At 33.7% G+C, this 27,769-nt stretch overlaps 1 protein-coding gene and 1 long non-coding RNA gene across 2 annotated transcripts in view; both read right to left on the bottom strand.

Moving 5' to 3' along the window:
• LOC133199069 (transient receptor potential cation channel subfamily M member 2-like) overlaps positions 1–5,149 on the bottom strand; it is a 37,259-nt gene extending 32,110 nt beyond the window's left edge. The window contains exons 1-5 of the mRNA XM_061334956.1: positions 5,105–5,149; positions 4,667–4,688; positions 4,333–4,461; positions 636–979; positions 401–508 (exon numbers count right to left, since the gene is read on the bottom strand). Coding sequence (XP_061190940.1) covers positions 401–508; positions 636–979; positions 4,333–4,461; positions 4,667–4,688; positions 5,105–5,149 — 648 coding nt within the window. The remainder of the gene's footprint in view (positions 1–400; positions 509–635; positions 980–4,332; positions 4,462–4,666; positions 4,689–5,104) is intronic.
• An 18,298-nt stretch (positions 5,150–23,447) lies between these two features.
• Positions 23,448–25,012, bottom strand: LOC133198563 (uncharacterized). The gene is made up of 3 exons (XR_009722493.1): positions 24,948–25,012; positions 23,854–24,001; positions 23,448–23,520 (listed from the first exon to the last, which is right to left on the bottom strand). It is a non-coding gene; the product is annotated as an uncharacterized LOC133198563 (long non-coding RNA).
• Positions 25,013–27,769: the final 2,757 nt, after the last annotated feature.

Here is a 27,769-nt window from a genome sequence, read left to right as displayed (position 1 = left end):
CCCCCCCCCCCAATAATTAGAATGTTTCTAAGTCCAAGGGGCATAACTGTCAAAAAATGCTCGATCGTATCCAAAACAAAACTGACCTAGATATTCTTATGATAAATCTGTATAATAAATTTCATTTCAGTATGTGCAACCTCTGCAACGAAAATGAACGGAAACTGCAAATAATTAGAATTTTTTTTAAAGTCCAAGGGGCATAACTCTCTCAATAATTACTCCATCGTACCCAAAACAAAAATAGACCTAAATATTTTATGTAAAATATGTATACAAAACTTCATTTTAGTATGTGCAACCTCTGTGAAGAAAATGAACGGAAACTATTGGTGGACCGACAGACAGCAGTAAAGCAATATGCCCTCCCTTATTCGAATGGGGGCATAAAAAAACTTACAGAATTGTAGAGTGTTACTATGTCTTCTTTTTTGATGGATACGCCATTATCCATGAGAACCTTGACGTAATCGGTTCGATTAAATTTGAGAGCTTCCAACAATAATATCTACAATAGAGTAACGTTTAAGTTAGTCAATATACATCATTTAATGTGTATTACATTAAGCTACTTTTACACTATCCAGCACATACATGTTTATATAAAATATGCCAACAATTTCTACTACACTTACATGGCCACATTCCATTAGAAGTTTATGTTCCTGCAACACTTGATACCCAACATAGAAATAGAGCGGAAGTGAGGGTGGAGATGTAAACTTTGAATCCACGACATATCCCTCTGTGCCCCAAGACGTCAATATTTTTTTGGCAATTGAAACTGTCTTGTCTTTGGTGATTTCGTCTGTGTAATTTTCCATACTCAATGAAATAACGGGTTTGTCAAGCTTATTTTCGCTTCCCAAGTAACCATTTTCCTTTAACATAGCAACATCTGGCTCATATGTTGGAGTTTTCAAACCTTCATTCGAAGAATTTTCGTATAAAACGGCTTTTTCTGGTAACGGGGGTGATTCTGTTCAAGTCAGTTCAGGAAAACAACATCATAAGTAAATAAAACAATATATAGTTACATTTATCAAAAGAATTCCATACTTAGTCTTAAAGGCAGCATTATCTTAAGAAGAGAACTAAAAATATGTCCATAGGAATGAATGTCCCGCCCAGGGACCATTACAAATATAACAGTGTAAATTTGTATTAGTGTATAAATTTCCTTGATTATATTTTTTTAAAACTGAGTTTTATACGCAATAAATGGTAAAGTCAGGGGTCATTGGAAAAGTAAATTAATAAAAATGGACGCATTGGTTAAATTTTCACCATATTTTGTATCAGTGCATGAGCTAATGTCGATGAATATGAATAGCTTTCTCCAATATCTATCAGCATATAAGGTTTGAAAAAATATAAGAAATGTTCCTTTGAAACTTTCCTAAACTCATTTTCTTAAAGTGTGGTTAAGGATGACGTTTGCTCAAGGTTTTAGATGACAAAAACGGAATGCTATAAAGTGCAAGATGTAAAATCAAAAATTGATCTAAAAGACAAAAAAGCCATGTTATAACTCACTATCAATTTAAAAATTTTATTTTTTTTATTATTTGATGAAAACATGCAAGAACATATGGCGATGCAGAGGGAATTAGGACTAAATTTTGATTTTTTTTTTTTGTCACATTTTTTTTTCTTGCAACATTATTCACAAAGAAAAGATTATATGTGTTTTTAAACATCATTCTTCAAATATTATGTGTGTTAAAGCTCATGTATCATTTCAAATAATTTAAAGACTTGGATTTAAGAATTTCAAAAATATGAACGAAAATCATTCCGGACAACATATATAAAAAATTTGATCATTGACCTCATATAATTTTAATACCAGCAGAACAAGCATTCTGAGAGTATTGCATTAGCAATACTAGTCCCCTACCGGCAAGTTTAATCTGGTTCCCGTTAAGAATTGAAAATGCCATAATTCTGTCAAAAATTAATGAAGCGGGACGAAATGCAAACTTGATCTATAACTAATAAAGGTAAAGCCACATACCAAAAATCAGCTCAATATCTACAAGCGTTTAGAAGAAAATTGCGGAAAACCCGTAAAAATTGAAAAGGCCGTAATTCCGTCAAAAATCAATGAAGCGGAACGAAATGCAAACTTGATCTGTAACTCAACAAGATACACTCACATACCAAAAATCAGCTCAATATCTGCAAGCATTTAGGAAAAAAGTGCGGAAAACCAAGTGGGACAGACAGATAGAGGGACAGACAGACGGACGGACAGACTCAGAGGAAACCTATAGTCCCCTCCGGTTTCACCGGTAGGGGACTAATAAGGGCAATAAAAGTTAATTGAGGCCATAAATAATTCAGAGTTCTTATCATTCAGATTTTTGTAATAGTATGTTAAAATCAGGTAAAAATTAGAAAATTGACAGAGGAAATTCTGACTGAAATAATTAACTAGTTTATGGCTCAAACTCGAATTGTTTATTTATATGTAAATAAACTTTTCCATTCCTTTTATTTTCGTTATCAAAAGAGTTTTATTACCTGTAATATTTTGTGAGTAAAGAAAATATGGATCATAGAGTAAAAAAAATTGCGGTATTTTTCGAGAAATACTCAGGGGCTACTAGGATGGAAAGTACACCTGTAGGTCATTGACCCAGTTATTTAAAAGTGAATAATAACACAAGAATCATAGCTGTACAATGTACAGTAGGTTGTTTTGTCATCTGAGTAAACGTCATCCTTAAGGTCAAAGGAACGGTCAAGGTAAAAAAAATGTTGATGCAGTTGAATAGTTCTCATCAATATATTTTATGTTAACATCAGCATATGATGTTTGATAAAAATATCTTGAATGGTTTCTTTAAAACTGAGCTAAACGCAAAATATAACGGAAGGGCAAACGGAAGGACGGAAATCAAATGCATCAAACACTATATGCCCCCGCCCTGGCAGGGCATAAAAATAATGAAAATAATGCACGAAAATGACATCACATGCAGCACTTTAATGTTATTACAATTTAGTAAGGATGTAATTTTGCAAAAGGAAACGCAACACAAAGGTATTAACCGTGTAGAAGTAATTAAACTGTAGAGAAAGGACTAGACAATTTAAATACTTCTTAATGTCTATATCTGTACAGTGATTGTTTATTTAAAATGTGTTTATATGTTAATATATGTCAATAGAAAGTAAAATTTTAAATCATTTGATTCAAAAGTATTCCTTTATCGAAAGTGAGAACCCTATGTAGGGAATTCAGTACTTTTATGTTTTTAACATCCAAATTTTTTGCAAGTCGGATTATAACTTTTGAAAATTGACTTGGAGGTAGGCGGGAGAACAATACTATCGTTCGCAGTTCTTTCTGATCACGGACCTCATAACATTGAACATACATGTAGTCATTGTATTTACTTAATTACTTAGAATTATAAATCGTCGCAAACCACGACCAAAATACACGATCCTCTCCCATTCTGGCCGTGGTTGAATGAGAAGAGAATATTTCGTTGCTCATTAAAATATTGACCAACGCAAGTAAAGCATAGTCGGAAAATGAACTTTCACGCGATCTTTCAATACCCAATCGAAGTTTACGAAATATTTTCTGTTTACTGATGATGTCAATTGTCGATTTCAATATTGCAATGGAAACAAATGTTGTCATTGGCTGAACACGACATCACAGCATAGATGCATAATTATTCAAGATTACGACAATTTTTATGTGATCAAGCAGCCACGGGTAGGAGATAGCTATATATGCGGACTCCGAACAGTGGTTTGAGACGAACGATGAGAATTATAAAAGTATATAAAAACTTAAAGTGTGTTAACCTTCAATATAAAATATATCCTCTTACAACGGAGTTGGGGGGGGGTGTTATATAGAAATGGATGATTGAGTGCTTGCGTAACGTTAGTTATAATTCGAGGTTGATACACGTTCTTTTTTGCGAGGGGATGCTCCGCTTTGCGATGCCTTTGTTAATTATTTTATATTTTCTTGTCCTTGTTAAAAAGTTAATATCTTGCCAATGTACTTATTTTTTGTAAAATGTCAAGGATTAAAATCCATTGGCAAATCGAATTTAGAGAAATGAATATTTTCCAACTAAATTGACCATCGGAATTAAGATTTCCACCAGCTATCGTTTTATAACATAAACATAACATAAACACTTCAACCGATTTTCTTTTTACATTGAACTTCAACGTCTTGAAATTGAATTTGAGTTTGACACATGTAAGCTAAAAACAAAGTAAAAACCAATAACTTTATAATTTTTTAGGGCAGTATAATTTTTTTTTAATGAAACACGCTATATAGGTTGTCCGTACCATGTACTTTTTCCAGTGCCCACCCTCTCACTACCGCTTCACCGACCAGTTTGGGAAACATCAATGGATCATCATTTTCTGTGTCAAACTCGCTCACCTGAAATGAAACTTCTTTTATCTCTGCCTTGTCTTTTGAACATATAGTTACAGCATTAAAGGTAATGGGTCATCATTTCAAGTTTTTCTCGTGATAGTTCTTAACAAAGTTAATTCTTAAAATCAACTTGACTTCATAACACTAAATTTAACATCATATTTCTCGAGTAGAAATAGGTTCTTTCCAGAAACCACGTTTGGACAAGTGGATGTATCAACATTTTGCAGAGGTGTTTACCCTCTTCTGTAGCTATCAGTAACTGAAAGAGTTTTTATCCGTAATTTGAGCTTTTCATCACTTAAATGTATACTTCCTGTTAGCAATACCTTTTTTAATTTCTTCTAATGTAAATTTGATAACTTTTGGATACGAATGATTTTTGATTGTTAAGCTAAATCTGCTAATACGTAAATGACAATCAGAACATATATTCTTTCATTATTAACCGAGTTTCATCACTCCCGCGCTGTAGTTCTTTTTTTTCGTGTTCATGGCTACTTCTACCAACGACGATTCTAATTGACTGCTTTTCCAGGCTCTATTTTCAAAGTTCGTGCCTATGATGACATAAAATGCAGGTAAAGTGTATGTTAATAAGCATCTACATTTAAAATCTTAATCTTGTTCAATTTTCCCTTGTATATTTAATTTCTACAGATCATCGAGTTATATTACCAGGAACGTAAATACTAACGGGATGGACAACTTCCTCAGCGCCATGTTCATCTCACCAAAACACCCAAGTTCATGTTTGTATGATGGGAGAAAAGGATACTAAATTTTTAACCAGTGCTTGTTCATGTTGTTAGTAACCAGTTTTCTCAAACTTCTTTCTTTATTTTTTTAATTTTCAAAATAGCCTCGTGTCTCTTGAAAATTAAGAAGAAAAATTAAGGTACTCAAGTTGTGAAAAAAAACAAAAAAACAGGTTACTAACTCGCACTGGTTATGGAACCTACACATCTCCAATATTACTAAAGCATTAGTAAGCATTCGCATGACATAAAAAAAAATTCGAAACATAACACAGAAACGTTATTTCTAGAGGTCATTTTTCAACTAAAATCCGGGACAAATACGGGGTTTAATGAAGATGCCTTACTTGAATATTTTTATAGACTATAGTCAAACGTTATGCTTTCCTACTTGATCAGAGAACAAATGCAGAGCGAACGGTGTGAACGCTGAACGCAACTATTAAACGGTGAACAGTGAGCGAACGCAGTACGCGATCGGAGGGCAAACGGGAGCTCAAAGTAAACGGTGAACGCAAGATGAACGAATAATTTGGAATATTTCTGATGTTTGTTATTGTGTTCAGGTTAAATTCTAATGGTAGAAACCTAGTCATGTATTTGATTTTATTTCAATTTCTTGCCGTTGACATATGTCAGGTACATATGCTATACAATTGTATATCTCTCAATCATTTTGGGGTGGGGGGTATTACTTTTCAAGTAATACTGTGGCAATTTTTGGTCCCCCACCTTTGATTTTCAAGAACATAACGTTGAATATATTATGTAATACTCTGTGTTCATGTTTGCATAATGATTTTTTACAATTAGAGATGTTTTCGACTCGGATTTGACAATATATGTTTTTAATATACATTCGGGTTTTGTTAGATAATTTTTGTAACTAGTTTTTTGGTTTTCATATTACGTCATTTAATTAATAAATGACCATTTTCAATTCTAATCTGTGTTTGAGTGATTTATGAAAATCAAACAGAGCCAAAATAAATGAGAGGATAGTGATTTGACAAAAATAAATTTAAAATTTCTTAGTGCAGATATTACCAGACCAGATTATATTATTTTGCTTTGAACAGTACAAAAACAAATACTAAATGAATAAAAATTCCCTCATTGTCCTAAGAAAGATAGTTCAAGCACATTATGTATGTGTATATTTATGCTTCTTACAATATTTTCTGCACAGTTATATTTAAAATATGTTTAAATTAAGCTGTTTACACATAGTCACAGAAAATTGATTCCTGTCAAATATTGCTATTAATATCCAACTCTGCAGGTATAATTAAGAAAACTATTCTGTAAAAATAGACATGACTATTCTTATTTGGTCTATAAAACCATTAGAAAAGTTGTGGCTTTTAGAAGAGAAGACCGATTTATGGATTGAATTACATAGATGTATTTCTGTTCAAGGCGATTCGGTGTGAAATATAAAACAAAGGTAATCAGAGATTACAGATCTCACCTCAACGAATGATGTCTTTAAGTAAGGCAAAATCCCACACTAAACTAATAATCTAGAAGTGTGCATCCCTAGATGCACCATTTATGCAATTTTGGTCTGATAGGGCTTGCAGTTACTAAGGTATGGACTAATCTAAAAAAATTAAATTACATGTAGTTACTCATTCAGAAAATGTAAGTTATATCCAGCATCTGAAGCAAGTTTGGGAGTGTTCATCCCTTGATGCATTATCAATGCAAGTTTGGTTCAGATAAACCTTGTAATTTCTTGGTACATGTAATAGATCTGCTCCGAAAACTTTAACCTAATCACTCATCTCGAAAAGGTAGGTCATATCCAGCATCTGAAGCAACTCTGGTAGTTTGCATTCCTTGATGTAACATTTATGCAAGTTTGGTTCAGATAAGCTCGTTGTTTCAACAACTTTAACCCGGTAACTCATGTGGAAAATGTAGGTCAAATCCCGAACCCAAAGCAACCCTGGTAGTGTGCATCAATAAAAGTATCTTCAGTGCAAAGATGGTAAGCATAAGACTTATAATCACTTTGGAAAGAAACTGCTTCAAAAACTTTAATCTGGACGCTCATCTGGAAAATGTAGGTAAAATTCAGCATAATAAGCAACCATGGTAGTGTGCATCCTTCGATGTATCATCCATGCAAGATTGCATTCCTTGATGAACATTTATGCAAGTTTGGTTCAGATAGGCCCCTTGTTTCAACAACTTTAACCTGTTAACTCATGTGGAAAATGTAGGTCAAATCCCGAATCCAAAGCAACCCTTGAAGTGTGCATCAATAAAAGTATCTTCAGTGTAAAGATGGTAAGCATAAGATTTATAATCACTTTGGAAAGAAACTGCTCCAAAAACTTTAATCTGGACGCTCATCTGGAAAATGTGGGTAAAATTCAACATAATAAGCAACCATGGTAGTGTGCATCCTTCGATGTATCATCCATGCAAGATTGGTCCAGGTACGGCAAATAGTTATTTTAGAGTGAACCTGCTCCAAAATTTTTAAGCAAGTCACTCATCTGGAAAATGTAGGTCAGATTCAGCATCTGAAGCAAGTCCAGTAGTGTGCATTCTAAGATGTATCGTCCAAATATGTTTGGTCCAGGTAGGGCAAATAGTTACTTTATAAGAAACCTGCTCCAAAACCGTTAACCTGAACAGTCATCTGGAAAATGTAAGTCAGATCCAGCATCCGTGAAGCATTTCCAGTAGTCTGCATCCTTAGTTGTATCATTCATGCAAGTTTGGTCAACTTAGGACATATAGTTTAGAAATATATATATTCAAAACAATCAAATATTTTGACCAATATTTCAAAATTTACATTACAGGCCCTGACTTTTTCTTTCATTATTTTAAATTATATGATAATTTGAACCAATCAACACTTAAGTCGTAGCAAGTTTGAACAAGAAACTATTTTATTGCTTTTTAATAGATTTTTTTAATCCCCAAATTATGATACTTTATAAGTGTAAAAAGGTCACTTGATAGTTTACGCGCATTAATTTGCAAGGTTTTTAAAAGTTTTAAATATTATTCAAACTATTTAACATAAAATAAGATTATATTAATTGCCCTGATCACTTTGGTAAAATATGATAAAGGTTAAAGTGATTAACCTAAAGGTTACAATTTAATGCTAAAAGATCAAATTATTTGTACCGTTGCTCAGTAAGATGCAGACAGATCCCAATTTTCTTTGCGATTTGAATCGTTCTTTATATCTAAAAAACATACTTTCCAAAATATTCTTGATATAATTCAGAAATAGTTTCTGTAGACAACAAGAACTTTATTTTTATCCTACTAACAGTTCTAAAATGCGGCTCATCGTTTCCTCTATAGAGAAACGAATTGGGTCGCCATGTCGAACACCAGGGTCAACTTGTTTACGTGTGTATTGCCTGCAAAGGAGTGCAGAGGATTCGAACTTTCTTTGGTTAACATTTATCCTTTTATAATTTATAATATTTTTTGCAACATATATTAAATATTTTTTATGATTCTAAAATAGCAAAATCTGTTGTCGACTCAATTGCTTTAACGTAAGTTCATGTAGTGTACATGTTGTTCGGAGGTCCATGGAAACCTCTATAAAAAGAGACACATCATGTAGATTGCAGAAACCGAGACGATGATAAAGTCTAATTATGTATTACATTCTAATGTCACATTTTTAATTCTTGTTAACAAGTTTTATATGTGTTTCTGATCAAATAATCTTTTGATGACATTCGTGATTTATTGGATAATAATGGGCATGGCATCTCTTTGATCTCGGCAATAACTGTACATGTAGTAGAATTAGTCAGTATTGGAAATAAAGTCGAGTCGGTAAAATTTGTTTGTAGTGTACATTATAAAGAGTTTAAGATAAAAACAGCATACTAGTTTTATTGTTTTAAGGTCAGACGACATTTCCCCCGAAAATAAAGCGAATACAAATATCTACTTATGAATTGTTTTCAACACAGTGATAATGTGTTCAGTTCGTCATAGAGTTGCTTTAAAGGTGCATAGACACAGATTTGAAGTTAAAATTTTCTCAAATTTTCTGTATAATATCACAACTTATATGTTGCTATAGCATTTCACACGAAAATAAAATAAAAAACTTATTTAATCTGGAAATTATTGAAACTACGAATTTCGGGAGGCTTTTGATTAACACATCCTTGCAATTTCACAATTTTTATCTTTATCCTTAATACTTAAGAAAAGTAGCAATTCTGTTGTGTTTTAATGAATAATATTACATCTATAATCCAGAAAATAAAATTCAGAGTAAAAATGTGCGAAAGCAAAACCCACTCACTCAAGTATTGTCAGTCCGTGCTCAGTGTTGTGTACAGAGTATAACAATTTGAATACACCCATGAAACGTAAACCGTTTTTCTATAGAGAAACGAATTGGGTCGCCATGTCGAACACCAGGGTCAACTTGTTTACGTGTGTATTGCCTGCAAAGGAGTGCAGAGGATTCGAACTTTCTTTGGTTAACATTTATCCTTTTATAATTTATAATATTTTTTGCAACATATATTAAATATTTTTTATGATTCTAAAATAGCAAAATCTGTTGTCGACTCAATTGCTTTAACGTAAGTTCATGTAGTGTACATGTTGTTCGGAGGTCCATGGAAACCTCTATAAAAAGAGACACATCATGTAGATTGCAGAAACCGAGACGATGATAAAGTCTAATTATGTATTACATTCTAATGTCACATTTTTAATTCTTGTTAACAAGTTTTATATGTGTTTCTGATCAAATAATCTTTTGATGACATTCGTGATTTATTGGATAATAATGGGCATGGCATCTCTTTGATCTCGGCAATAACTGTACATGTAGTAGAATTAGTCAGTATTGGAAATAAAGTCGAGTCGGTAAAATTTGTTTGTAGTGTACATTATAAAGAGTTTAAGATAAAAACAGCATACTAGTTTTATTGTTTTAAGGTCAGACGACATTTCCCCCGAAAATAAAGCGAATACAAATATCTACTTATGAATTGTTTTCAACACAGTGATAATGTGTTCAGTTCGTCATAGAGTTGCTTTAAAGGTGCATAGACACAGATTTGAAGTTAAAATTTTCTCAAATTTTCTGTATAATATCACAACTTATATGTTGCTATAGCATTTCACACGAAAATAAAATAAAAAACTTATTTAATCTGGAAATTATTGAAACTACGAATTTCGGGAGGCTTTTGATTAACACATCCTTGCATTTTCACAATTTTTATCTTTATCCTTAATACTTAAGAAAAGTAGCAATTCTGTTGTGTTTTAATGAATAATATTACATCTATAATCCAGAAAATAAAATTCAGAGTAAAAATGTGCGAAAGCAAAACCCACTCACTCAAGTATTGTCAGTCCGTGCTCAGTGTTGTGTACAGAGTATAACAATTTGAATACACCCGTGAAACGTAAACCGTTTTTGTAAACAGGGCAGGAGCTCTGTTGTTGTTAATGTTTACGTTTCACCGGGTGTGTTCAATTGTTAAACTCTGCACACACCACTGAGCACGGACTGACAAAACTGGTGAGAGGATTGTGCTTTCTACATTTCTACTCTGAAATTTCTGCATTATAGTTTTAATATTTTTCATTAATAAACAACACAACTGCTACTTTTCTAAAGTAATAAGGATAAAGTTAAAATTTGTGAAAGTAAAAGGATGTGTCTATCAAACGCGTCCAGAAATTCGACGTTTCAATAATTTCCAGACAAAATAAGATTTTTTATAAAATTTTCTTATGAAATGCTATAGCAACATATAAGTCATGAAATTATACAGAAAATTTGAGTAAATATTGACTTCGAATCTGTTTCTAATCACCTTTAATTAACAAAATGTGATTACTGACAAGAAAACTACAGATATGTCATAGTAACAATCTTGCGCAAATATATTTATGCTCACATGTACGTATCATTCGTTATTTTCAACTGATAATGATTCATCCAAAATCGATTAAAAACTACTGTCATTTTACAAATGCGTGTGTCCTATCATATCGTGCCTTTATCCTGTTGGTGAGTGTATCCTATCCTGTAAAGAATAACGATCGGGTACTGTAGTACTATACTGGTATTATTTTCGTATTAATGAGAAAACTATCTCGTATAACTAACGATAAACCTAACGTTACTTTTTCAAAAATATGTTTTAACGCCCCAGGATGAAACAACTTACTGGGTTTGATGATCCTAAACCTTCCATTATCTGAAATAATGTCCTTAAATGTTTTGTAAAAGATATGCAGTATAATTCAACCAGAAGTCTCTGATGAGACTGTAGTTCTACTGGTCTGTACATATAACTAAGAAAAAGTAGCACTTGGATTTGAAACTTTGCAACGTGCAGTGATAAATAGAATTATGTGTCTTAATGTAAATAGAATTATGTGTCTTAATGTAGTCTACTTGTGTGCCAAGTTATTTTGAAATCAAACAAAAACTGTAGGAGGAGTAGCGTTTCAAAAGAATTTCACAGAAATTTCTATTTTAATTAACCGTGGCAACACCGTTCATCGAAATCAAAAACCGATGCATTTAATCATGTATCTTAATGTAGTCTACTTGTGTGCTAAATCATATTGAAATCAGACCAAAACTAAAGGAGGAGTAACGTTTTAAAGGAATTTAACAAATTTCTATTTTTAGTAACCATGGCAACACCGTTCAGCAAAATCAAAAACTGATGCACTAAATTATGTATCTGAATGTAGTCTACATGTATGCCAAATCATTTTGAAATCAGACCAAAACTGTGGGAGAAGTAGCACTTTAAATTAATTTCACAGAAATTTCTATCTTAGTAACCATGGCAACACCGTTCATCAAAATAAAAACCGATGCATTGAATTATGTATCTTAGTGTAGTCTAGTTGTGTGCCAAGTTATATTGAAATCAGACCAAAACTGTAGGAGGAAAGGCATTTTAAAGGAATTTCACAGAAAATTCTATTTTTAGTAACCATGGCAAAACTGTTCATCGAAATCAAAAACAGATGCACTAAATTATGTATTTTTGTGTACTGTGCCAAGTTATACTGAAATCAGACCAAAACTGTAGGAGGAGTAGCGTTTTGAAAAATTGTTTACAGACAGACAGACAGAGGGACGGACACCTTACTATCGCATAAGCTTTTCTGGTCTCTGACCAGTAGAGCTGAAAATAAGTCACGGTAACCTACTTTCCAGCTGATAAACTCCGAGGACCCAAGATGCATCAACTGACAAAGTTTGATTATCATAGGTCTTAAGGTTGAATGAGTGTGAGCTTTTTAACACAAAGTGGAATGAAAATTGCATTCAATGTAACGTCAGTTGAAGTGTATGAAACATTAAATAATTAATTATGCTGTGCATCTACTTTCCCTGCATATATTTTATCGATAAAAATACGAATTAAAATTATCTGCATTGCCAACGAGTATGTCTTGTTTTTATTACGACAACTGACCCGTTTCCGATCTCCATAGTAACTACAACGCGCGATTTCCCGAACTGACAGACGAGAGAAAATGGGACATGCAAAGGGCGGCTTTGCCACCCGCAAACGGAATTTTTTGTACAAAAACCAGTCAGAAGCCCAGAGGCAGAGGTGGATGCGGTGTCATAGTGACCATATGTGTTCAAAAACCAGTAAGAAAAGCGGCAAATCATAATGTAGGCCTAGTCCATCAAACGACGGTTACGAAGGCTAAAATTACATATCCTTAATCGATCTCAGAACTGTGTAAATGTTACTAGCCATAATAAAAATGTTGTTGGAATTCATATATTAACAAGGAATCAGCCGTATCAAGAAATTTTGAGCGATTAAGTGATTCATGTTGCTTTTGATGATAACATTTTTCTTCAAGAAGTCCTTTCTTTTGATTACAGTTATTCCCCGTTGTGAAATAGAAAGTACGTAGCCCCGGCATTTATGTAAACAAAATGCTCGGAGATTGCAAGGAAACTAATCTGTAAAGTTCGGAGATATTTTATTGACTTAATCAATATTTGTGCAAGTTGATAAACTTTTAAATGCCAAGTGATATCATCAGCAACCAAGATTCTTCGTTGAGCCATCTGACCCCCCCCCCCCCCCCCCGCATGTGGGTAGCACTAGCGTTCAACTCATACACTTGTAAGTTCAGACCCAGGTATGAATAGGAGAGATTTTCTGTTGGAAAATATGTCTTTAAAATTGAATGAATTTGATTCATAATACTAATTATTAATTCAATTTGTGTAGGAACTTCGAACAAAAACATGTCAATACTGCATGGGTCACCACCATGGGCATTTAGTGCAGTGCAAAACTGGTAGACAAGTCAAATGTTAAACTTTAATTGACCATCAAAGTTAAACTTGCATTGCAAAAGGATTTTAATACTGTAATTTTATTACAGATTAATTCCTTTATCTTTATTTACATACACTGTGAGGATTGATAAGGGATACAAATGTACATATGAAAGAAGTAATGTTAGGGTTGTGGTGTGGAAAAAAAATGTTGGTCTGCATAAAGTTAACATATTTTTTTTTACGCTAAGGGGTATTATTTCAAGATCACTTGAGAACACAATTTCTTGTGATTTATTAATAACTTCCATAGAAAGTTTGAATGGAAAGTCAAATAAATTCAAAGTCAATTCATAGTGAAAGTCAGGATCACATTCGAGGTCATATCAGTATACTTTGGGTCAAACGGCAAGAAACTTAATGTTAAAATATTTATATATTAAATTCATTACAGAAAATTTTACACACAAGTATGAAAAAAGATAACCAGTTCTGTATCAGTATCGGTTAAGTATCAAATCTTGAGCTAATGGAATGCATACAATTTTTGTTTTATATACAAATTACATTTGAAAATATATCTCAAATCTTAAAAAGTACTTTCAAGTTTGTTTTTAAATAAATATCCAATACATGAAGGGTATGGCACTCCCAGTTTTCAAGTTGTGGATCATGAAGAGATTGTACCAGCTCATGCAAAAGCATTGGATGGACAGAGGGTTGGAGAATTGTGGAGCTTGGTGTCTTACAAGCCTGCCAGAAGTGTGGTCTCTCTCTTCAGTAGGCGCTTTCAACCACAATTCAAACATACGATCTCTCTGCCATTTTAAAGTTTTTTTTTATTTTGTTTATATTTATCCATATAAGCCGGTACACATACATGTAGTAAGGCTTGCCTTACATTACAAGTTAAAACAAATTGGCTGTTTAGTTTGCCTTACAAGTCTGTATATAGTCTTACAAAGATTGCTCTAGCATAATTTGGCCATTTATTGTAATTAATGGGAATTGAATGTACATTTTATTTAATGATGTACTAAGTGAAACACCGAACAACAGCATAACTAGCAGTGATCAAAGAATGTTTATCATGAAACCAATATCCCACAGAATATGGATATCTCCTAATTTCATCTTCGCTAGCCAAGGGTTTCCGATCTGAAATCTACTCTACAACCCCTGGGTTGTAGAGTAGATTTCAGATCGGAAACCCTTGGCTAGCGAAGATGCCTAATTTTAGTTCAACGCTATTTCTAGTTATTTGAAAACATATAAATAAAAACTAGAGCAAAGGCAAATAAATGTGGGCATAGATAAGAATCTAGAATTTTTAGGTCACCTGTGTTACTCAGGTAACCTATTTCTGTAGGTGTGTGCGTCATCCATTCATAACTTCTCCAAAACTATGTGGCCAATTTCAACCAGACTTGCCACAAAGCATCCTTATAAGGTTGAAGGGATTCAATTTTGTCTAAATTAAGGGGTAGCTTCACTTTTAAAGAGATGTTATCAAGAATTTTTTTAATACAGAAAAATCTAACTACTTTTTTAGAGGAAATAAAACTCAATTAACAGTGAATTATTTGTTCAATTATATTGATTACAATAAAAAAATTGGACAAGTTTTGAATAGTTTTGAAATGGATGTAGGTGAATTGAAAGCTATAGTAATTATCTTGCCCCTTGGGCAAGTGGTAGGCAGGTGACCGAGGAGGCCAGTGGGCCTCTTGTTATTATTATGGTTTTAGTATAAAATATTGATATGAGAAATAAAATGACACACACACACATATATACTAGTGTGTGTGTGTATATATATATATATATATATATATATATATATATATATATATATATATATATAATTTCCATTCATTGAGCACTCGTGGTGTAATATTGAATGCAATTTTGTTCAATTGCAGATACCTTGCAGTAATACATCCTGCAAGCTGGTAAACAATATACCAACTGGGAAGAGGTATGACAGAATTTGGGCTGCAAATTTAAAGCAGACCTGCCTACCCGTCCGCTTTTGGCGTAATTCTTCCGCTTTTTACCATAAAACTACGCTGTTACGCCATGGAAATTTAATTTTACGCCTTTAAATATTTTTCCTAGACAACTAAATGAAAGGCTAACTTGGGAGTTAAAGTAAAGGCTTTCTTAAATTAAAACGAGAAGGTAATTAATAATTAGTAGAGGGTTTCGGTTTTTCACGATATGATTATTTACGATACAAACAACATACGTAATATACTTTGTAGTTATGCCTTTTAAACGGGTGGCATGCCAAAAATTAAAAAAAAAACACTATTGAATGATATGTGTAATAAGTAAAGTCAGTTTAATTTTCAATTCAGTTTATTCTTACATTGCTTTAGAACAACATAGAGACAAGTAAATGTAGGGAAAACGAAATAGCGCGATAGTGCAGAATTTGTATTAACATGGAAATAAAACTCTGAATTTTGTGATTTTCTAGAAATTTTCCTAAAGTTCATTAGGCTTATAAGTAAAATAAGTTTGATACGACTGCATTTAGGATACCAGTTTTACAACACATGGACTTTTTGTCAATAAATGATTTGAAAACGAAACATTCATGCTTGCTTTGTTCAACGATGTATAACCGTCACGGTAGCTCAGTCAGTAGAGCGCTCGCTCCGTGATCGGAATGTCGTGAGTTCGCATCTCGGCCGCGACTGAACTAAATCGATAAAAATAGGTAGCAACTGTTCCTTCGCCAAGCGCTCCGCGCTTTGAAGTGAAAGTTGCGGGTCTTTCGGGTGAGACCTTAATAACCGAGGCCCCATGTTACGGTAGGCTATTTCACGATAAAGAACCCTCACTGCTAAATGGCCCTGAGTGCCGAGTAAAGGTTTAAATTTGAAGCCCTTCACCGGTATATGGTGACGTCTCTATATTAGTGAAAATATAGTATCATCCAAAACATCAAACTAGGGAAACATACAGGATTACACCTTCACCTCTGAAATTCCGCCAAAATGAGTATTGAAATTACACCCTCGCAATGAAAAGGGTAGGCAGGTCTGATAAAGTTTGCTGCTGGTGTGTATTAATTAATTCAGTGACATCTCCATTAGAGTGAAATATTCTTCGAATTCTTCTTTGAGCCAGCATATACTGTGACACATGACCTATTTTTATAATGTAGATGTTCGAGGATAATGGTCTCATCCGAACAACCCCACAACTTTCACTTCAAATGCTGAGTGTTTGCAGAAGGAACATTTGCTACCTAATACATGCCTTATGTACGTCACGTTCAAGGGATCGAACCCAGGCCTCTCACTTATCGAGCTGACATTCTACCAACTGAGCTACGGAATCATATGTGAAATTGCTGATATTAGTTATTTTTAATGTTTCCACTACTCTGTTGTCAAACTTGGTTTTGACTCACACTTGTAATATTTTGCTTGAAATATACTCGAAAAAAGTTAATGCTGCCTAAGCTCATCAAACAACATGAAATAATTGTTATATTGCTTGAAATGAAAGTTTAGGTATAATATATATTTCATACAATTTGTTCCATGTTCATTTTCAATATATATATATGTATAATCTGGAAATGTAAATGGCATCATTTTACTGTAAAACGTAAACATGAAAATTTTGCAGAGAAAAGCTGTTCAGAGGAAATTCGGGCTGAATATTTTCAAAATGGCTCCACTCTTTTTTCTGAAATTTGGAAACATTGATTGACTGTTGTTATATTTCATAAAAATAATATGCTTTTTTTATTTCCATTATTCTGTATGTTGTAAAATATGTGATGACGATTCACATTTTCCATATTTCATTGTGAGTCAATGGACGATATAGGTGGCGTTGTGAGGACATTATGAAACATGAACTTTTTTTAAATGTTACAAATGAAAGTTGTTCAGGTAATATATAGTTCATGAAATACTGTACCAAGTTCATTTTCCATTTAATTTGTTCTTATTGAATTGTAATTGAAGACAATTTTAGAGCAGTCGTAAACATGAAAATTTTGCAGAGAAAAGCTGATCAGAGGAAATTCGGGCTGAATATTTTCAAAATGGCTCCATTCTTTTTTCTGAAATTTGGACACATTGATTGATTGTTATTATATTTTATGAAAATAAGTTGCTTTTTCTATTTCCATTACTCTGTCTGTGCTTTACAGTTTGATTTGATCCACAATTTATGTATTTTGCTGTTCAAAATTAGACATCATAGTTGGCGCTGCGAGTAAAGTGTAGAAATTGTTATAATTTTTTTTATTGTTTTAAATGTTAGAACTGATGTTACATGTTTACTAAAAATAAATATTTTAAAATTTTACGTCATATTTGACTTATTTATTTAAATTGATATACGGACTATATTTTTAAGGAAAAAATTACACAGAGTTACCTCCCTTAGTTTGACAACCCGTAGATGGCAAACGGCTACACTCTTTTTCTTTATTTTATAATCAAGCATCCGTTATACATATGTGTATCCATTGATACCAAAATCATTTGTTTTCCATTACTTTGATCTCACACTCATACTACCTTAAAGTGTCCAAAATATGCCTCTTTAATAATTTGAAAAAGAAATGCGTGCAAAATTCAAAAAACATTTGTGACCTACTTTTGAGTCAAAATGATATGAGGTTCTAAGATGTATCAACTGACAAGATTTGATGATCCTAGTCCCTATAGTGAGCAAAATACCAAAGATTTAACATAACGTACTTCTTGTCACTTTTGAAGTGACCTTGAGACCACGCCTTTTGTCCCAGGGTGATGCCTAGAACAGTTTTTAATTTACAACATATCCTTATCCTTGTATACAAGTTTGGAGATAATCTGCCCAGTGGTTCTTGTTGAGAAGATTTTTTAACAACCAGTACTTTTGTTTTTATTTTCCTAATTATCTCCCCTTGTTTAAGGGTCACATCCCTAGTTTTAGTATAAACGAGAGCCCATGGGCCAAGGATACTCTATTACTAATTTGACAAAAATTGACCAAGGGGTTCTTGAGATATAGCCCATATTCTAAAAAGTTTAGGCACATTGCACAAATGGCCACAGCATTAAATTAGTTCTTTGAGCCTTTGGCTCAGAAGACAAAAAAAGTAAAAACAAGAGGCCCATGGGCCACATCGCTCACCTGAGCACTTTGGCTAAGCGTTCAGTATTTATGAGTGGTATCAACCTATTCCTAAGGGGAGGGGGGGGGGGGCATAATTTGGACAAACTTGAATCTACGCTGAGGATGCTACCTTATTTCTTTGACAAATAATGGCTTTAGAAGTTTTTGAAAAAAATGTTTTTCCTACAAGTATTTCAAAACAATGTTTTTCCTACAAGTTTTATCTTCTTTTGTGGCACCAACCTACCCCCCCCCCCCAAGGGTAATAATTTGAACAAACTTTAATTAACACAACCTGAGGATGCTTCCTTGTAAATATGACAAGTCATGGCTTTGCTTTTTTAAAGATATTTCCTATGTATTCCTATGTAAATCTTTGATGGTCCACTGTGACCCCGATCTACCCCTGGGGTTCGTGCTTTGAACAACCTTGAATCTCTATTACCTGAGGTCGTTTCCATATCAGTTTTATCTTTTCTGGCCCAGGGGAAAAATACCCTTGCTTATTAAAACTATTAACCTGTTTCCTTCCGATATGCCCATGAGCAGAGAAGATTTTCAAAGAAATAATGAATTTTCACTACAGATACAACACAGCCCTACCCTAACACCAAAATCCATAACCCAGTGTCATGAAATTCAAAAATTTAAATTTTACAAAAATTAACACATTCTCAGACTCACTATATTATCATACCCCCCCCCTTCCAGAAACACCAGAACCCCTGACCCTGAGACCAATGTTTCAAAAAATTTGTAAAAAGCACCCTTGATCGTCATAACCATGCACTCTGTGTACCTTCCCAACGTCAAGGTGACTGTTCACGGTAGCTCAGACGGTAGAGCGCTCGCTTCGTGATCGGGAGGTCGTGAGTTCGAATCTCGGCAACGACTGACCTAAGTCGATAAAAAAATAAGTAGCAACTGCTCCTTCACCATGCGCTTGGCACACTGAAGTGAAAGTTGCGGGTCCTTCGGATGAGACCTTAAAACCCGAGGCCCTGTGTCACGGCAGGCGTTGGCACGATAAAGATCCCTCACTGCTCAATGGCCCTGAGTGCCGAGTAAAGGTCAAAATTTGAAGCCCTTCACCGGTTTATGGTGACGTCTCTATATGATTAAAATATTCACGAATTTACTGGAACGTAAACAATCAATCAACACCAAGGTGCAGATAAGATTATTTAATAGAATTAAAGCATTCTTTATATATAATCAATTGAGCCCTGTCCTCACACCAGAACCTTTGACCCAGTTGCCATTAAACTCACAATTCTGGAAGAAGCACTCTTGCTCATTATAACTATTATCTTAGTGTCTTTGCTTTGTAACCAAGAGCAGAGAAGAATATTTTCACAGAAATTATGCTTTTTCACTATATAATCAATAGAGCCCCCCCCCCTTTCACCAAAACCCCTGACCCAGAGTCCATAAATTTCACATTTTTGGAAGAGGCATGCGCCCTTGCTTATCATAATTATGTACTTAGTTTGTTTAAATAATACCCTGGAACAGAGATGACGATTTCAAAGAATTAATGCATTTTTGTCATCTCCCTCGGGAGATGACACATTAAGTTTGAATCACCGGAAGTGAAGTCCTAGTGTAAGCTGCCATTGGAACTGACGATGACACGATTTCTAAATATAGAGATGTAAACAAAATTGACCAAACTCTGTCTTATTATTATTAAACAAAATGGTCCATCTTAAAGTAAAACTACACCAGTGTTCATTAAGAGTAATAGAGGTAGGATCACTTGGGTGGTGGTGGGTCTTCATTAACGGTTTATACACATAAACATTGTATCTAGGCTATTGCGTAAAACGATGGTCAGCGCGCAGGGAACATGGCATATTGAATGTATAAGCCAAGGCGTGGATCCAAGATTTACTGACGAAAGAAAACATGCAGTGAAAACATTTAAATAACAACTCACATTAAATGCATATATACAATGGCAAAAACTTTACTTTTATGTGCACTTTAGTCAATCGATAATTAATGCCGTATATATATGAAAAATAAAACAGAACTTATTCAAAAAAAATAAATAAATAAATAAATAAATAAAATTCGAAGAAAAGAAATTTTACCTAAAAGCACAATCTAGGCAGGAACATAAATGTCTCTGGTTTATGTAACTCAGTGCTGCAGGCATTGGAATAAAGATCATAAAGAATCATTATATGAGTATTTTCTCGGATGTGTGCACTTTATTCTTTTTTATTTAAATTTACCCCTGTAGAAAAGTATAAAAAAAGATAGTTTTCTTTACCTGGCCCAGATTTTAAGAATTAATAAACAAAGCAACTGTTATAATTTTATTTATGCAATTCTAATTTGTGTTTTTTGTCAATGAGAAAAGGTAAAAAAAATCATTCCTCGTATTCTTGAAATAAAGCCAAAATTTTAAATTTTAAATGTGTGTCTCATGGAACAGCCTATAAAATCGATGTTGGTAGATTGGGGTTCTTTTCGGTGTGTTAATACTTAATTTTAAATGGTAACGTTTTAATTTTATTACCTTTCTATGCATGATTTTTTTCCCAGGAGAGTATACATGTACATGTACTTATATTATACATAATATAGCGTTAGAACATGAATCTGCATGGGCAGCAGAAGGGCATGATACAGGAGTGTCTCAATTTTTCCCTTGATATTCAAAGTGGCTCTATAATCAATCAAATCCCAGTGGCTCGATGGCCAAATCACTTCAGAGGACACGATTAAGGAAAATAAGGAAAGGAACGCTAAGTTTTTATCCAACTTCTTTCGGAATAATTGTTAAAGCTATATATGGCGTATCTGAGCTAAAAAATAAAAATACGAGATTGGGTGTAGCTAAACATGATATACCCCGGTATGTTATTTACGTTGAAATTAAAATTTTCACCGATTTTGAACTTGAATAACCTCATGTTTCCATAGTTCGACTGATTAAAAAAAACAAACTGTGTCTGTTAATTAAAATCTGAATCGGTAAATAAATCGGTTTTTGTTTTAAATTTCTAATATCTTTGAAACGTGATTGATTTAAATTGTGTAATTTACAGGAAAGTCCTATTATTATATAAAGTAATAAAACAAATAGAAAGATCTTTTTAATTTAGGTAGTCTGAACTTATGAAAAAAAACGCAATATATGAATTAAATAGTTTTTACGAATATTTCTCAGTGGTTAGAATTTTTAACAGACATTATACAAAATATATTTAAACTGAATAAAGCATATTTACAACAGGTAAAATAATACAGGCACATATATAGCACCAAACATTGAAGAGGCGCACCCTTGACCCCTCTTCCACCTTTTGTTGCAGTATGGTACGTCAAATCATCCCATGAGAATGTATTATAATTTAAAATATGTTTGTCGGAAAAGTTGTAATCCCTCATTCCCCTCCAAGAAATGAAAATGTTGAGTTTGGATAGCCCCTTTTTTCCCCTTGTCGAAGATTCTTCAGATAAATCGTCGATTATTTTTTTTGTCCTCCACCCCCCCCCCCCCCATTTTTTCAAAAGCGATACTACTGCCTGTAATAGCTGAAAAAATAATATAACATTCCACTGTTTATTCTGTGACATTAATGAAGCCAAAGAGATGACATTTCAGGCTTTCTGGAAAGCCAAACTTGTCATTATTATAATCAATAGAGCCCCACCGTAACACCAGAACCCCTGACAAAAGGACCATGAAATTCACGATTTTGAAAGAGGCATCCTTGCTTATCATAATTATGCACCTAGTTTGTTTAAATAATACCCAGGAGCAGAGGAAAAGCTTTTCATAGAATTAAGCCACTTTCACTATATAATCATTAGAGCCTGCCCTAACGCCAGAACCCTTCACCCAGGGGCTATGAATGTCACAATTTTGAAAGAGGCACTTGTGGTCATCATAACTATGTACTTAGTCTGTTTAATACCCAGGAGCAGAGAAGACGATTTTCAAAGAATTAATGCATTTTCACTATATTATCAATATAGCACACCCTCACGCCAGAATCCCTGACCCAGGGGCCATGAATTTCACAATATTGGAAGAGGCACTCTTGCTCATCATAACTATGTACTTGGTTAGTTTGTTTAATACCCAGGAGCAGTGAAGAAGATTTTCAAAGAAATAGTGCACTTTCACTATATGATCTATATAGCCCCACCCTACCACCAGAACCCCTGACCCAGAGGCCATGAAATTCAAAATTTTGAAAGAAGCATTCTTGCTCATCATAACTATGTACTTAGTTTGTTTGATATCAATGAGCAGAGAAGAAGCTTTTCAAAAAAAAATAATGCCCTTTCACAATATGATCTATATAGCCAAACCCCTAGCACCAGAACCCCTGACCCAGGGGTCATGAAATTCACAATTTTGATAGAGGGCGTAATGCGTATTACAATCATGCCTACAGTTTGACTTCTTGATATCCAGGGGTAAAGAAGATTTTAAAAAAAATTGTATTAATTTTTGTGGTTTTAGCCCCACCCCCCAGGCCCTTGGGGGACAGGGACCATGAAATTCATGAATGTTTTTCCCCTTCACCCATAAATGCTATATGCAAAATTTGGTTGAAATTGGTTCAGTGGTGTCAGAGAAGAAGCTGAAAATGTTCAGATGTTAACGGACGAGGCACAACGCACGTCGCACGACGAAAACAGATAGCAATAGGTTACCTGAGTGACTCAGGTGACCTAATAAAAACATAAACAAAATATGGTATAGTGAAAGTGAAAAAAAAAATATGCTAGAAGAGGGAACAAAAGAGATATACAGAAATATTACCATCCAAGGTCTTTTCTTAAGTTTTATGAGGTTCTTTTCTAATTCTTTGAAATGTTTGTCTTCAAACTTAAGTCCAAATAAAAGTGCTGCCTGGCTACGAAGGTTGCTCTCACTGTAAAAAAGTTATCTTTCACATGTATGTATATTGTCGTTTGTAGCGCTTCCACAACAGTTTACATTGTAAATGTTATCGATATCAACTAGATATGACTAAGTTTCATGAAATGATCGAAGCACTAAAGTTTCATCATTTTCAAACCAGTTTAACCTTATCTGAAATACAGAACAAACAGTTATGGCATGACTTTTCAAAGTCTTCAAAAATTAAAATTGCACATTATAACAATACTCAGTTTGCTGTATTTTTGAAGAATTTTCAACTAAACATCCTTGATATTAAAGACATGTTACTGAAAGGCTTATCATATGTGATGTTAAAGGTTACCTTTTGAGATAGTCCAGAATAATATCCGCAGCTTTTCCAGAACCCTTGATGACAATTACAGGAACCTTTCTGTGAACAGCTTTAGCAACATGTTTGATGTCATCTACATCACCCTCCACTAGGATTATCACAATTGGTATGTGCATGGCTATCGATGAAAAAAGGTTTCAAAATTTATAATCCCTACCAATTTTTCGATATATTTGAATGATTTGTACAAGTTGGTTTCTTACACGTTTTCTTATTAAAGTTTAAACAGTCCTTTTCGTAGCTTTTTCAAAGTTCTGACTTTTCTAGAAATTAAAGTGAAAATTGTTTGCTTTATCCCGGGAAAAAATAATAGGCAAATCAGCTAGGCTCTGTATACAGGCAAAAGTAGCTTACATAAATTTTATATGAAATTCACATGAATTTCATGTGATTTTTTTTTTCATGAGAAAGAGACAAAAAAGACATATGAAATTAATGTGAAAACCTCAAGCCATTTTGACATACAAGTACTTTTCATATGAATAAATGTGTATTATACGTATCTAGCACCCTGTGACTGGCTGTGAGCACTGGTCTCGGTTGTTTCATTAGTTTATGAACTTGGGTATGAAAAACTTGACATTTACTTATGCAACTTTACTTTTGTAAAACTTAGAATTGTTGTATGTGGAAAACTCAATATAAATGTACTTAAAGCATTGGATATACAGTGCACATGTACTTTTTTCCCAATACACTATGTCTCTGTGATCGGAAGGTCGTGTGTTCGAATCACGGCCGCGACTGACATTAGTCGATAGAAAATAGGCAGCAACTGTTCCTTCGCTAGGCGCTCGGCACTTTGAAGTGAAAGTGGCGGGTCATTCGGATGAGCCCTTAAAACCCGAGGCCCGGTATCACGGTAGGCATCAGCACGATAAAGAACTCTCACTGCTCACTGCCCTTCAGTGACGAGTAAAGGTGTAAATTTGAAGCCCTTCACCGGCATATGGTGATGTCTCTATATGAGTGAACAATTCTCGAACGGGACGTAAAACAAAACACGATAAATCTATCTATACACTTAATTTTATTTATAGATATTTCATTCTGAATGTAATTACCAAATCCTGGAATATGTTCCCCTGTACTTGAGCTTGTAAAGTTTGAAACCGTTTGTTCTTGAATGAACTCTTCCAATTCTAGTAGATTGAACAAATTTAAAACAACACTGTTTGGCTGAAAAAAAAGAGAAATTGTATATAAAACATGTACATTTTAAAAATTTTAATAAACACAATCTTAGGACTGTGTTCATGATGGAAATATATCTTCAAAAACATGACAACCCAGTAGATAATTTCATTTGGGGGGGGGGGGGGGTTGAAGGGGTTAGTGGTTAGTACAGGTCATTAGCCATAATTGCAGACTATCTACATGCGCAGTTCGGGGGGGGGGGGGGGGTCACTACTTATTATACCTTCAGTAAATATCTTTATTTTTTACTACACCATTCGAACATTTTATGCGTGTTTTCTCTAGGGCAACCTAAGGGAAATGAGGCAACTATCTCATAGAAATATTGTTTTAGATCCATTCCCTTTGTCAGAGAACTCTATAAACTTGAAGGTGATGAAAAATGAAGTGTCTTATATGTAGCAATGTCTTTGGCTGTAAATCTGGATTTTTCAGATATCATGTTTGTTGCTCACATCGACATTTTTTGGTTTCCCTACATATTTCAATCGATTAGTTCGATTGTTAGCTTTTAACTCTCTCTCTCTCTCTCTTTTTTTAAATTTTGATTTTTTTTCTTTCTCAAAATTATACATTGTGAAAGACTAGCTCTTCTACATATCAAAACCACATTTCTCCACATGGGTTCTTCGGCGATTTTTGTTACGAAGCGAAGTTTTTACATAAGCCCTCATATTCATCTTCATCGGAGAGACAATTTTTAATTAGGTTTCAGCTCAGTGTAGTAACCATGCGTACTTTACAAGAGAATTTCCTTGCAAAGACTATAGGTAAAAGCATGCTTTTTTGTGATTATAGGAGTTCTTAAGTACAACTGAAATGTATAATGATAAACTGTTGCAAAACTTGTTGACCGACCCTCGTTCATGGTAAATAGAAGAGACTTACCTTTCAAAGGTAAAAGAATGTGTGTATATAAGAATTATACATGTAGTGTATTTTGAAAAGTAGGTCAAAGGCCAGTGATCAATGTAATTTACAAAGACCATCTTTAAGCAATTTATGAGCAAATAATCAAATCCTGTACACTACCAATTATCAAGGATGTAACAGACGCATAGACAGACACCGAGCAAAGTATTCCTTTAGTGTCACTTTGTTCTGCACGCAACAAAAAAGAGTAGAAACACTTAAAAGAATATTTAGCAATTGCCCATTAAGAATTAAAAGGTGGGTTATGTTCTTAAAAAAACTGTTCAAACAAAAATTTCCTCCTTTAAAAATAACGTACACTTATTTTGTTTTGTTCTCCAAAATTTATAACGTCTTCGGAAGTAGAAACAGGTGATGAAATACCAATCAACCTAATCTCGTCTCTTCTCTGTGACTTCTCCATTGTTGTGTAAACGTTTTTTGCGTCTCTTACAACCTTCGATACACCCACATCCTTATTACCGTACAGTATCCAGGTGTCTGAATGAAGAAATAAAGATCCCTTGGACTGAACAAATTCTTCGATAATAGATATAAGAATGTGAATCAATATTTCTTTAACAAAATAATGAGATACACCTTTACGTTCATACCTCTTGTAAGTCAGTTTTTAGACTTCAAAAGAATTAGTATCGGTATGTTGGTTAAAAAACTTGCTAATATGATGGTGAATTCAAAGTTAATGATTTATATTTTTTTCTTTAAATTGTACTGAAGATTGATGTTATGAAAGTTTATTCTAGCCTTGTTTATGCAGAAGTCAAATAAATATAAGTTCTTGTGTAATGTTTTATATCTTAACTTTTATTCAATACTTGGATTTGATAATTTATGTCTTCAGAGTATAACTGTTGTAATAGTGCACTTTACAAATATTTACAACCTTCACAGGTCATTTAAACCAAGATTTGATAGATTTATCTGCTACAAGTCAAATCACAAAGGGGTCTGATATACCGCATTAAGACAGGAGCGTCAGAGCTATTAGGTTTTTTAAACAAACATCTGATTGAGGAGAAATGTCTGCTACGTGCTGTACAAACCATTGTGCTCTGGATCTACGTGTAGTAAAAGTATAAAAGAATCATGGGTATATGCAATAAATGTTTGTGAGAACATTATGTAAATTAATACCTTTGGTGCTCGCATGTGTGAAAGAATATTTATAGTGACACCCTCAGTGCCATTCAAGATGAACACATCGGTAATTAGTAACGGGACAAAGAAAAAGCGTAAACCTTTTTTTTTAATGAAATGGAAATAGTCTAGGGAACATTTTGTTACCGAAACTTTAGAATCTTTTTAATTTGTTGGCATGTATAAACTAGCATTCATCTGCGATGTAGATTATATTTTTTTCACACTTACCTCCTCCGCTGCTTTTGTGAGTCTCAATAAGCGCCGTCTGAAAAACTGATTTAGGCCAGGCCCGAGGAACGAAGCTGTCCGAGTCACCGATTACGGACAAGACAAGTCTTGGAGTTTCTTTTCCAAATCTCTCAAACAAAGGTTCCCATACTTTTTCTGATAGGAAGTCCATTTTACTTTGGCTTGTTTAAATTTATCTACAAATAATTAAATTGAAGCACAGAAAAATTAATAAACACACTGACCGAGAATTGATTTTTCTTCTTACATTTTCATAATTGGCTTTATCTTTCGAGAAATAATTAACATCCGCTTTTAAAATTTAAATTATTGAAATACATATATTCGTAAATACCCCACCCCACAAAAATGAGAAACTTTTGATAAC

This window comes from Saccostrea echinata, unplaced genomic scaffold (assembly GCF_033153115.1).
Source record: "Saccostrea echinata isolate AGI-Se365-2 ecotype Australia unplaced genomic scaffold, CSIRO_AGI_Sech_v1 ptg000033l, whole genome shotgun sequence".
Classification (NCBI taxonomy): domain Eukaryota; kingdom Metazoa; phylum Mollusca; class Bivalvia; order Ostreida; family Ostreidae; genus Saccostrea; species Saccostrea echinata.
Note: the sequence above shows the minus strand (reverse complement) of the source record. Positions and strands in the feature narration are given on the sequence as shown.